At 38.1% G+C, this 12,102-nt stretch overlaps 4 protein-coding genes across 4 annotated transcripts; 1 reads left to right on the top strand and 3 right to left on the bottom strand.

The window, feature by feature from the left end:
* Positions 1–218: 218 nt before the first annotated feature.
* On the top strand, positions 219–2,480 carry mix23 (mitochondrial matrix import factor 23). Its single transcript, XM_069667716.1, has 5 exons — positions 219–275; positions 1,253–1,378; positions 1,460–1,606; positions 2,040–2,099; positions 2,184–2,480. The coding sequence occupies exons 1-5, from the start codon at positions 225–227 to the stop codon at positions 2,232–2,234; spliced, it is 435 nt and encodes a 144-aa protein (XP_069523817.1). The 5' UTR covers positions 219–224; the 3' UTR covers positions 2,235–2,480.
* A 940-nt stretch (positions 2,481–3,420) lies between these two features.
* LOC138595868 (cystatin-B-like) lies at positions 3,421–3,896 on the bottom strand. The gene is made up of 3 exons (XM_069667352.1): positions 3,825–3,896; positions 3,645–3,746; positions 3,421–3,540 (listed from the first exon to the last, which is right to left on the bottom strand). The coding sequence occupies exons 1-3, from the start codon at positions 3,894–3,896 to the stop codon at positions 3,421–3,423; spliced, it is 294 nt and encodes a 97-aa protein (XP_069523453.1).
* Positions 3,897–7,675: 3,779 nt separating this feature from the next.
* On the bottom strand, positions 7,676–8,348 carry LOC138595867 (leukocyte cysteine proteinase inhibitor 1-like). The gene is made up of 3 exons (XM_069667351.1): positions 8,236–8,348; positions 8,056–8,157; positions 7,676–7,930 (listed from the first exon to the last, which is right to left on the bottom strand). Exons 1-3 carry the CDS (start codon positions 8,305–8,307, stop codon positions 7,814–7,816), a joined length of 291 nt encoding a protein of 96 aa, XP_069523452.1. The 5' UTR covers positions 8,308–8,348; the 3' UTR covers positions 7,676–7,813.
* Positions 8,349–10,774: 2,426 nt separating this feature from the next.
* Positions 10,775–11,291, bottom strand: LOC138596275 (leukocyte cysteine proteinase inhibitor 1-like). Its single transcript, XM_069667901.1, has 3 exons — positions 11,226–11,291; positions 11,046–11,147; positions 10,775–10,920 (listed from the first exon to the last, which is right to left on the bottom strand). The coding sequence occupies exons 1-3, from the start codon at positions 11,289–11,291 to the stop codon at positions 10,804–10,806; spliced, it is 285 nt and encodes a 94-aa protein (XP_069524002.1). The 3' UTR covers positions 10,775–10,803.
* Positions 11,292–12,102: the final 811 nt, after the last annotated feature.

Below are 12,102 nucleotides of genomic sequence, written 5' to 3'. Positions count from 1 at the left end.
AGTTATGTAACCGTTCTGAAATGTTTTTGTTAGATTATACGTTTTTTAAATATAGCTTCAGGCCTTTGGATCATTCCGAGACAGAGCTCCTTGTATTACTCATGCATCCGGGAAAAAATAATATCATATGGTTATTTATTCAGCTTGACCGAAGTGGGTTTTGTTCAGGCACTTGCTTAAACAGTCACCTCGCGTTGTTTCTGGAGAGGACCCCGCAGTCCACTATGGCGGCGCCCGGTGGAACGTTAAACTGTGAGGACTTTTCAATGTTTCAGGTAATTTCAACGTAAGATTTACCCTTCTGTGCTAACTTGTCACCAAATGACAGCGCTCCGGATAATAACCGTTTGGTATTCCACATGCTGTGATGTTTATTTTCTATTTACGCCAGTTAATGAGTGACCCTTTTGATAACTATCGTCCACACTGTGCACTCTGCAAGAGTTCAAGGAGCCAAACTGGATCAGCAAGACTGAAAACAGGCACATTAAACACAGCATAGGGTTTAAAAGTCACTGTCACGGGTGTCCAAATGAACATGGCCCGACCAGGATCTGATACTTAACCTAAGTGTCTTTAGACAGTTATTCATCTTTACTTAAGATGCCTCCAACGTGTTTACTTACGTATATTTGTAGACGCTAATAAGAAAACAACATTAGCATCACATCACCCTTTAAGGTTTCCAATTATCCTTCAAATTAGACAGTTTGAATATAATTCAACAGCTCACACAACTTGTTATAAGGGGTCACAAGCAGACAATGTTTTTAATTTCAAAAGCCAAAAAGTTTTGGTAACCATCAACTGTTATAAGTCATTATCTTAAAAGTATAAACGTTTTATAAATGTGCCAAATTTGCTCTCAAATGTTGATGAACAACTGGAACACAAAACGCCATGGAAGCAGGCTGAACAACAAGCTTGACACATTTCATCAGAGGCCTGGAACTTCCACTGTTTCTGTGTTGATTCCCTTTAAGAGGAGCTGAAAGAAAAACATTCCCTTAAAAAGTTAATCATGGATGATTACTAAAAGTTCAGATTGTGATATGTCACATGCACATGTATGTTCTCACTCACAAGTATGTGAACACATGCTTTGTTTGGCTGTTGTCTGGCAAAGTATGTAGTTTCTAATAATTCAGATAACCATAGATCATAAACTTCTTGATCTTCACAACATTATTTTGATGGTTTAAGTTGTAATACAGCTGCTGTCTGTCACTTTGCCCCATTTTGTGTCTGTCAGGAGGTGCTGAAGGTGATGCGCACCATAGATGACCGTATCGTCCATGCCCTGAACACCACCGTGCCCACAGTCTCCTTCTCAGGCAAAGTGGATGCCACACAAACATGCAAACAACTCTATGAATCTGTGAGTGTGACAGTCATGACCAGAATAACGTATCTGTGTGAGTCAGTCATATCTTTGTGTCATAAACTGTGTTTTTCACAGATGATGGAAGCCCATCTGAGCAGAGACAAAGCTATAAAGTCCTGTATATCTCAAACATCTGAGGTGGTGGGACAACTGCGGGAGGAGAGAGCGAAAGACAGCGATAATCTGGTGCTCATCAAACAGCTCAGGAAGGAGCAGACCAAAGTAAGTCCGACTACAACTACAACTCAACCAGTCGAACCATTGGCTGATTTGGCTCTGTTGAGAGTTTCCTAAGTCCAAAATATATATAACTCTGATGATGTCATTGTGATGTCATTAGGCTTATCTCAGATATGGCACTGAGGCTGCATTAAAAACTGGAGGGTTTCTTTTTTGTTTGAATGAAGTGAACATTTAGGAGGCAGGGGGAGTACAATGAAAGATGCTTACATGTTGCCTTATGGGAAATGTAGGATCCAGTTATTATTTTGGAGTTTGACCCATAGCAGGAGAATGCTTGATATCGACCACTCTTTTCTTTATTATTATTACTATTATGACAATTTATATCCCCCATGATAATGATATATTCAGTCATCATACTTGAAGAAAAAAACTTTTTTTAAGTAATGCATTTTCTCATCCTTGTCTTCAGTTAAAGCTTATGCAATCAGAGCTGAATGTTGAAGAGGTTGTCAACGACAGAAGTCTGAAGGTATGTTCAATATTATCTGTTCTTTTCCCACAGTGTCCCTTTTATCAAACATAATTATCTTACACGTTACTGCCTTGTGTTCAGGTTTTCAGAGAAAGGTGCAGAATCCACTACACGCCTCCCAAGGTGAAATGAGGCTTCGTCTGACGAGAGGAGCTGCTTCACTCGAGGTTCGAATCCAGACTGGAGCTGAAACTGTGAGCTGCTGCTGAGTCCTGACTGCAAGCTGGTCACCATCCAGACCACTCTGACCTCTTCTCCAACACACCTGTATTCCATTGTGATTATTGTGATGCATTGCCACCGCTGTCAAACAGTCATCCGTGTGCTTCTTTAATGACAAACATTGTACAAAAAGAGTTTTTTAAAAAGACAATGAAATGTTTTCAAGTGACTAAGTTGTCTGTGGTTTAATCATTTGTCGTAAGCAATGTCATTTTTTTGTGGTTGATTGTGTCGTCTGTCTGTCGGTTAATCCAGGCTGAAATATCTTACAACTTCCAGGTGACTTTGGCGACCTGACTTTTCTTTTAGTGGCACCAAGAAGTCAACATTTGTGAACTGAAATATCTGGAAAACTGTTGAATGGATTTTCATCCAACATATTCTAGAGAAGCACGTTATTGGATTTTTTTGCCGATATCCGATATGCCGATATTTTCCAACCCATTTTGCCGATTGCCAATTTTGATACCGATATATTAGGCAGATGTTTTTTTCCACCTCATTGCAGAGAACATCATGTCTCCCCTGTAGTGGAATTGGTATCATGCCTGCTCTTATTGTAGTGGCCCACCAGATTCTTGAGATGGGCGATTACATTTGTAGTGTTGAATGAATGAGATTTGGCCCCTCCTTGCATGACCGATGCTAAGCACAACCTTGCTGTCCATTCCGGAAACGGCCATACCACAGAAATCTTGCACCCTTCTTGCGTTTGACTATGATCGAATTATTTGAAATTCTAATTACATTCCCATCAGCCCGTGCTGTTCTGTAGTTTCTTTCTACTTGGCAAATGCTAGGATGCTAACACACCAAATTAAGATGGTCAGCAGGGTACTTGTTTTTGTTAAAACTAATATTTCAATACAAGGAACAAAACCATGAAAGTCAGTGTACTCCTTGCAAGCCAAATGCTCATGAGCCTGCAAGAGATCTGACATCAAAGTTGATAAGAAACACAGAGAATCTCATTGTCTGATGCATTTTTATTATTATTCTATAGGTGTTAAAACATTGGCAAAGCAGCACTGCCTCCAATACTCATGTAAAGAAATTTTGTTTATAATCATTTCATGATGAAGAAGGTGTGATCACATCAGAAAGGTATGATGGGATCATCTTTGCTGTGTTCCTCCTCGACACCCGGCAGCTTGATCCCTCCTGAGAGGTTTTGGTAAACTTTCAGATGAAGGTAGCTGCTTCCTCCCACATGGACCTGCAGGAAAAAGATTGCATGGATAAATAAATTCTATAAGTCTATAGGCCTATATGAGGTTTGTTGCTTTTACTCTCAGTCCATAAAATCACAATATTTATTACCTTGATAAGGAAGTTTAATCCGGACACAATCTGGCTCCTGTACTGAAGTGCTGTGAAGACCTCATATTTCTCCCCTGTCTTCTCCTCCACTTGAGGCTTCACCTGCACAGAAATGAAATAAAATGTGATGTAAATGCAGAACAGAAAGGTCGTTGAGAATGAAAGCAGACTGAAGCTCACCTGATCACAGATCTTCTGAATTTTCTCCGAGGCTTCCTGTGTCTCACCGAAAGCTCCAGCTTTGTCAGCCATTGTCACAAGGTAAGTTGAAGATAACAGAGAAGTCAACTGTCAGATTTAATGAGTCTCAAGTGTTGACTTTCAGCTGTTTATAAGACATATTTATACTGTGTAACTGCCCCTTCATGACATTGGGTGGAGCTGTAGTGCATGTGTGGTCAGTGTTGCTTATCCTTTATGAATTACTCCCAAATTCCAGCTAACACTGCGACGTTCCTCTTCAGATTGTGTAATTCAGACTCTGACCATCTGTTGTACCTTTAAACCAGTTATAATTAATATTTTAATATTACCAATTTATCGAATATTTGCTATGGTGCTTCTTTTAGTGACAAACCCACAGCGAATTATAATTATAACTCATTTCCTCTTAGCTTTACAGATCATTTTTCACTGATTGGTAAATATATCAGAGCATTTAGCAGCTACTATGAGGAACTTTTCCACTTGTTTCGATGTTGGCGACCTCTGTGGACAAAGCTGTACCTCTCCTCTCTTTGCTGATGTTGTCCTGTACATGCTTAAATCTCATCCTTTCTTTAACAGTCATATGTATCACTCACTTTAAATGTTTGCCCTGGAAAATGTAAACAAAGGCAGCGTGAAGTTAATTGCTTCATCTGACACCTACCCCCCGCCAGCAGTTTCAGGCATTAAAAACAACTATAAATAATCAATCTTGTCGCTGATGGTTTGGTTTGCTTTTGTAGGTCATATAGAGTAATCAGAATTAATTTCAGTCTGTTTTATAACCAGCGAAAAACTCCTCACTGGAGTTTATGGAGTCTCAAAAAGTCTAAATACATGCTAAAATTGCTTCTACTTTTCTGGATGTGCAAAACGCAACTGTTAGCTAACAAGTTAGTCTTATAATCCTCAGAGAATGATATTGCTTCAAACTCAGATAAAAGTTCGACATTCTAGGAAATTGGTTTATTAATTTATGAGTTTATTCACTTTCTTGCTGAGAGTAAAATGACAAAACGTATACAATTTTCAAATTCATCAAGTCAAATGTAAAATGTACAAACACAGTTTTTAGCCGAGTTTAGCCTAGCACAATGACAGGAACTAGCAAGAAATAGCTATCCTGGTTCTGTCGCAGGTACGCAGGGACGTTTGATTGTAACGATGCCTTCACGGACCCAACAATAAATAGTCCATCACAGAACCTCCATTAAAACCACAACTGATCTTGTACGGATTTAACTAATGGCATTTATAATTTTCATAATGTTGTCACGATAAAATCAAGGCTTCTATTAACTTTCAATGTAAAAGAAATGCATCCATTAATGTAAAACTGTCTGTGCCTTGCACACAATTGAGTCTTTGTGATGATTTTAACAAATGTGAAGTTATTCTCATTTCAGTACAAAGAGGTCAGGAGGTTATTGCACTGAACTTCCTCAACTGTTGTATATTTTGTAATGTTTTGTGATGTGTAATCCCTTCTTTGTTACTGCAGAAAATGGTAAAGACTTCAAGAAAGCCTCTTCCACTTCTCTCGTTAGGATTACTCAACAATAGGGAGAGTTTCCTGGTCTGCACAGTTGCAACATTTGAGGCATCTGACACCTGCCCCCTGCCAGCGGGTTCAGGCATTAAAAACAAATATAAATAATCATTCTTGTCGCTGATGGTCTGGTTTGCTTTTGTAGGTCATATAGAGTAATCAGAATTAATTTCAGTCTGTTTCATAACCAGCGAAGAAAACTCCTCACTGGAGCGCTGAGGAGTTAATGGAGTCCCAATTTGTTCAAATAAATGCTAATGTTGCTTCTAGTTTTCTGGATGTGCAAAACGCAAATGTTAGCTAACGAGTTAGCTTTATAATCTTTAATAAATTATGTTGCTTTTAACTCAGATAACTTTCTTTCTGAGAGTAAAACGACAAAACTTATTCCACTTACAAATGTATCAAGTCAAATGTACAAATACAGTACGACAGTTTAGCCAAGTTTAGCCTAGCACAATAACAGGAACAGCTAGCCTGATTATGTCGCAGGGACATTCGATTTGTAACGATGCCTTCATGGACCAAACAATAAATAGTCCATCACAGAATCTCCAGTAAAACCACAATTTATACTTGGATTTTGTCCGGATTTAACCAAAGAGATTTATAATTGTCATAATGTTGAACTATAATATGAAATTATAATATTATAATATTAAAGTAAATATAATTAGCAAACTGTCAAATATTCTGAAATGCTTTGCTGCTAAATGTGTCACAATACATTTAAGCTTCTATTAACTTTCCATGTAAAAGACATACATCCATTACTGTAAAACTACAGTGGATGGAGGCCTGTCTGTGCCTGGCATACAATTCAATCAGAGGTCAGGAGGTTATTGCACTGAACTCCCTCAACTGTTGTATATTTTGTAATGTTTTGTGATGTGTAACCCCTTCTTTGTTACCGCAGAAAAATGTAAAGATTTCAAGGAATCCTCCTCCTCTTTTCTTGTTAGGATTACTCAACAATAGGGAAAGTTTCCTGGTCTGCACAATTGCAACATTTGAGGCGTCTGATTAGCAATAAACTCTGGTGAAAACAGAATAATATGTGATTATTGGACTGCAAAAACCCAGACAGGTTGACAAGTTTCATTTGGATGATACACAGTTTTATACTCTCTGTCCTGTTAGATCTTTATCTAACAGGACATGTGATTGAAAACCATATTAGGTGAGCTTATGTGAAAACTCAGAGAAGCATCATTGTTGTGCTGGTTCAGGTTGGTGAACACAGCTGATGTGGTTTTATAATTAGAGTAAGATGGCACATGTACAGCAGATATTAAACAGGGCATCTTTAATATACAATTACTGAATGTGAATTGCAGGTTTAGAGTTACACAACATTTTTTCATGCAATCATGGTGAACAATCAGGAGACATGTAGACGCACAGTTCTCAACATAATGTAAAGGGTTTTCAGTGTATAAATGATTTAATCTGCATATTAGCAATATTAATAATAATAATTCATTGTAAAACTGTAATGCAGGTGTGAGCAGAATTAAAGTACAAGAACTATTTATAATGAAAATTATTTGACGTGTATTTTGATTTTATAGTTTGACTCATGTCCTGTCTGTTAACATGGAGGAGGCGGGCTCTATCACCTATACTGCAGCCAGTCAGCTCGAAATGCTTTGGCTTCACTTTAAGGGAGCTGTCATGTCATCCATCTTTTTGTACGGTCTATGCCCAGGACCAATAATCACCCAAATAATTAATATTATGTTTTGGGCTCCATCAGCAGTTTTCCTGTGCCACTCTCGTCTGCTGCCATTTTTGTGTTGCCTGTCTGGTACCCCTCAAAGCTGAAGGGACCCCCTGACTTGCGCTTTTCTATGCTGTTTTGCTGGATTTGTCCTTTAGATTTATAAATCACTAAATGAAACTTTTTAATTAGAAATAAATTATTTAAAAGCTGCTGAAACATTTGATGAATATCTGTGTCCTGTTTTGAAGTAGTGCTGACAGGATTCATTTTCAGACTCTGTCTACCCTCTAAGCTGCTGTGAAAAGAGAATAAAACATTTTCTATTTGGCATTTTGTATTTTGACACGCAAAAACACATAACAGAGGCTTTTTAGTGTTCTTCTTCAATTAGTATGTAAACAGAAATCCTCTCCACATCTTTAGTTGTCAACGATTGTTTGCTAGCTAAGTGCTCATGAGCCTGCGAGAGATGACCAAAAACACTTGTAATTAAGAACCACAATGAATCTCAATATCTGATGCATTTTTATTATTCCTATAAAAATTACTGACATACATTCAACCTCATTCAAACGTTTATAACCTTTTAAACTCTGTGTATTAAGATGTTAGCAAAGCAGCAGCCTCCAACATCACTGTAAAGGAATTTTGTTAAAGATCATTTCAGGACGAAGGCTGCGTTTGATCACATCAGAAAGGTACAATGGGATCGTCTTTGTGGTCCTTCTTAACACTTGGCTCCCCGAGCTCTCCTGAGAAGCTTTGGTAAACTTTCAAAAGAAGGTAGCTGCTTCCTCCCACATGGACCTGCAGGGAGAAATACATTCAATGTGACCTGCTCAACAGAATCCTCTTAATTACAACTTTAATCCAGTCCATGTATGAGGTTTGCTTTCTTTTCTATCAATAAATAAAATCACATTATTCATTACCTTAATCAGGTAGTTTGTTCCATTCACAAGCTGACTCCTATCCTGAAGTGCTGTGAAGACCTCATATTTCTCCCCTGTCTTCTGCTCCACTTGAGGCTTCACCTGCACAGGAATGGAATCAAATGTGATGTAAATGCAGAACAGAAAGGTCGTCGAGAATGAAAGCAGACTGAAGCTCACCTGATCACAGATCGTCTGAATTTCCTTAGTGGCATTCTTCGTCTCAGTGTAACCTCCGCATGTCTGATCCATTTTCACAGGGTATGATGAAGATAACAGAGAAGTCAACTGTCAGATTTAATGAGTCTCAAGTGTTGACTTTCAGCTGTTTATAAGACATATTTATACTGTGTAACTGCCCCTTCATGACATTGGGTGGAGCTGTAGTGCATGTGTGGTCAGTGTTACTCATCCTTTATGGATTACTCCCAAATTCCAGCTAACACTGCGACGTTCCTCTTCAGATTGTGTAATTCAGACTCTGACCATCTGTTGTACCTTTAAACCAGTTATAATTAATATTTTAATATTACCAATTTATCGAATATTTGCTATGGTGCTTCTTTTAGTGACAAACCCACAGAGAATTATAATTATAACTCATTTCCTCTTAGCTTTACAGATCATTTTTCACTGATTGGTAAATATATCAGAGCATTTAGCAGCTGGGGAACTTTCCACTTGTTTTCAATGTTGGCGACCTCTGTGGACAAAGCCGTACCTCTCCTCTCTTTGCTGATGTTGTCCTGTACATGCTTAAATCTCATCCTTTCTTTAACAGTCATATGTATCACTCACTTTAAATGTTTGCCCTGGAAAATGTAAACAAAGGCAGCGTGAAGTTAATTGCTTCATCGGACCCAACAAGAAATAGTCCATCACAGAATCTCCAGTAAAACCACAATTTATACTTAGATTTTGTCCGGATTTAACCAAAGAGATTTATAATTGTCATAATGTTGAACTATAATATGAAATTATAATATTATAATATTAAAGTAAATATAATTAGCAAACTGTCAAATATTCTGAAATGCTTTGCTGCTAAATGTGTCACAATACATTTAAGCTTCTATTAACTTTCCATGTAAAAGACATACATCCATTACTGTAAAACTACAGTGGATGGAGGCCTGTCTGTGCCTGGCATACAATTCAATCAGAGGTCAGGAGGTTATTGCACTGAACTCCCTCAACTGTTGTATATTTTGTAATGTTTTGTGATGTGTAACCCCTTCTTTGTTACCGCAGAAAAATGTAAAGATTTCAAGGAATCCTCCTCCTCTTTTCTTGTTAGGATTACTCAACAATAGGGAAAGTTTCCTGGTCTGCACAGTTGCAACATTTGAGGCGTCTGATTAGCAATAAACTCTGGTGAAAACAGAATAATATGTGATTATTGGACTGCAAAAACCCAGACAGGTTGACAAGTTTCATTTGGATGATACACAGTTTTATACTCTCTGTCCTGTTAGATCTTTATCTAACAGGACATGTGGTTGAAAACCATATTAGGTGAGCTTATGTGAAAACTCAGAGAAGCATCATTGTTGTGCTGGTTCAGGTTGGTGAACACAGCTGATGTGGTTTTAGAATTAGAGTAAGATGACACATGTACAGCAGATATTAAACAGGGCATCTTTAATATACAATTACTGAATGTGAATTGCAGGTTTAGAATAACACAACATTTTTTCATGCAATCATGGTGAACAATCAGGAGATATGTGGACGCACAGTTCTCAACATAATGTAAAGGGTTTTCAGTGTATAAATGATTTAATCTGCATATTAGCAATATTAATAATAATAATTCATTGTAAAACTGTAATGCAGGTGTGAGCCGAATTAAAGTACAAGAACTATTTATAATGAAAATTATTTGACGTGTATTTTGATTTTATAGTTTGACTCATGTCCCGTCTGTTAACATGGAGGAGGCGGGCTCTATCACCTATACTGCAGCCAGTCAGCTCGAAATGTTTTGGCTTCACTTTTAGGGAGCTGTCATGTCATCCATCTTTTTGTACGGTCTATGCCCAGGACCAATAATCACCCAAATAATTAATATTATGTATTGGGCTCCATCAGCAGTTTTCCTGTGCCGCTCTCGTCTGCTGCCATTTTTGTGTTGCCTGTCTGGTACCCCTCAAAGCTGAAGGGACCCCCTGACCTGCGCTTTTCTATGCTGTTTTGCTGGATTTGTCCTTTAGATTTATAAATCACTAAATGAAACTTTTTAATTAGAAATAAATTATTTAAAAGCTGCTGAAACATTTGATGAATATCTGTGTCCTGTTTTGAAGTAGTGCTGACAGGATTCATTTTCAGACTCTGTCTACCCTCTAAGCTGCTGTGAAAAGAGAATAAAACATTTTCTATTTGGCATTTTGTATTTTGACACGCAAAAACACATAACAGAGGCTTTTTAGTGTTCTTCTTCAATTAGTATGTAAACAGAAATCCTCTCCACATCTTTTGTTGTCAACGATTGTTTGCTAGCTAAGTGCTCATGAGCCTGCGAGAGATGACCAAAAACACTTGTAATTAAGAACCACAATGAATCTCAATATCTGATGCATTTTTATTATTCCTATAAAAATTACTGACATACATTCAACCTCATTCAAACGTTTATAACCTTTTAAACTCTGTGTATTAAGATGTTAGCAAAGCAGCAGCCTCCAACATCACTGTAAAGGAATTTTGTTAAAGATCATTTCGGGACGAAGGCTGCGTTTGATCACATCAGAAAGGTACGATGGGATCGTCTTTGTGGTCCTTCTTAACACTTGGCTCCCCGAGCTCTCCTGAGAAGCTTTGGTAAACTTTTAAAAGAAGGTAGCTGCTTCCTCCCACATGGACCTGCAGGGAGAAATACATTCAATGTGACCTGCTCAACAGAATCATCTTAATTACAACTTTAATCCAGTCCATGTATGAGGTTTGCTTTCTTTTCTATCAATAAATAAAATCACATTATTCATTACCTTAATAAGGTAGTTTGTTCCGTTTACAAGCTGACTCCTGTACTGAAGTGCTGTGAAGACCTCATATTTCTCCCCTGTCTTCTCCTCCACTTGAGGCTTCACCTGCACAGGAATGAAATCAAATGTGATGTAAATGCAGAACAGAAAGGTCGTCGAGAATGAAAGCAGACTGAAGCTCACCTGATCACAGATCGTCTGAATTTCCTTAGTGGCATTCTTCGTCTCAGTGTAACCTCCAATATTCATTGTCACAGGGTATGATGAAGTTAGCAGACAAGTCAACGGTCCGATTTGCTCCGTCTCCAGCGTGCATTTGCAGGTTGTTACTGCACATATTTATACTCTGAAACTGACCTTGGATACAGACTGGAGGGCGCCACTGATACGTGAAATTTGGGTGGAGCACAAATCAGTAATAACCAAAACCATCCTGATTGTGGATATTCCTGCCAAAGTTCCAGCTAACTGTGGCATCATTGCATGTGTTGTCTTGTCAAGTTGCTTATCACCTGTCTTAATGTTAAAGCTGCTACAATCCAAAAAACAGATAATATGATCACCTCATTGAATAAGAGTGTAAAGAAATTGTGTCATGATTATAAACATTGTAACAACAGTGACTTCTTAAAGTTTCAGGGTATCATCAGGGTATCATCAGGGTATCATCAGGGTATCTGTGTGCTGGGTCATTTCAAACAGGAACAACACCCTGCAGCATGTGCTTCACAAAGAGGAACAGCAGTCACAAGATGAAGCTGACAGGGACGTGACTGATGTGTCTCCTATTACAGCTGTGCTGTCAGAGACACTTCAAGTCTTCACAAAACTGTGGTTAGTCATTCGACAGTTTCAGCATTTCTAACCAACTCGTAGGATTTAGTCTGGTTTGTAGACGACTGAAGACCTTTAGGTCATTTGAGGATAAATTCAAGGAGAAACCTGAACTTCAAGAAAGAAAATAAATATCCAGGCCTGATGCTCCTGAAGTCCAAAGAAGTTTGAATATATTTACTGCCCATATTATTGATATACACTATAGGATGACATGCAGGAAATG

The sequence above is a fragment of the Semicossyphus pulcher genome, unplaced genomic scaffold, assembly GCF_022749685.1.
Source record: "Semicossyphus pulcher isolate SPU_LCO1_2020_fin unplaced genomic scaffold, fSemPul1.0.p SCAF_18, whole genome shotgun sequence".
Lineage (NCBI taxonomy): Eukaryota > Metazoa > Chordata > Actinopteri > Labriformes > Labridae > Semicossyphus > Semicossyphus pulcher.
This window is presented reverse-complemented; position numbering and strand designations above follow the sequence as displayed.

Coding starts and splice junctions, on each gene's coding strand:
- mix23 (XM_069667716.1), top strand. CDS start 225: ATGGCGGCGCCCGGTGGAACGTTAAACTGTGAGGACTTTTCAATGTTT. Junction 1,607..2,039: donor TCAGGAAGGAGCAGACCAAA/GTAAGTCCGACT, acceptor CCTTGTCTTCAG/TTAAAGCTTATGCAATCAGA. Junction 2,100..2,183: donor TCAACGACAGAAGTCTGAAG/GTATGTTCAATA, acceptor CCTTGTGTTCAG/GTTTTCAGAGAAAGGTGCAG.
- LOC138595868 (XM_069667352.1), bottom strand. CDS start 3,896: ATGGCTGACAAAGCTGGAGCTTTCGGTGAGACACAGGAAGCCTCGGAG. Junction 3,747..3,824: donor TTCAGAAGATCTGTGATCAG/GTGAGCTTCAGT, acceptor ATTTCTGTGCAG/GTGAAGCCTCAAGTGGAGGA. Junction 3,541..3,644: donor GATTAAACTTCCTTATCAAG/GTAATAAATATT, acceptor TTTTTCCTGCAG/GTCCATGTGGGAGGAAGCAG.
- LOC138595867 (XM_069667351.1), bottom strand. CDS start 8,307: ATGGATCAGACATGCGGAGGTTACACTGAGACGAAGAATGCCACTAAG. Junction 8,158..8,235: donor TTCAGACGATCTGTGATCAG/GTGAGCTTCAGT, acceptor ATTCCTGTGCAG/GTGAAGCCTCAAGTGGAGCA. Junction 7,931..8,055: donor GAACAAACTACCTGATTAAG/GTAATGAATAAT, acceptor TTCTCCCTGCAG/GTCCATGTGGGAGGAAGCAG.
- LOC138596275 (XM_069667901.1), bottom strand. CDS start 11,291: ATGAATATTGGAGGTTACACTGAGACGAAGAATGCCACTAAGGAAATT. Junction 11,148..11,225: donor TTCAGACGATCTGTGATCAG/GTGAGCTTCAGT, acceptor ATTCCTGTGCAG/GTGAAGCCTCAAGTGGAGGA. Junction 10,921..11,045: donor GAACAAACTACCTTATTAAG/GTAATGAATAAT, acceptor TTCTCCCTGCAG/GTCCATGTGGGAGGAAGCAG.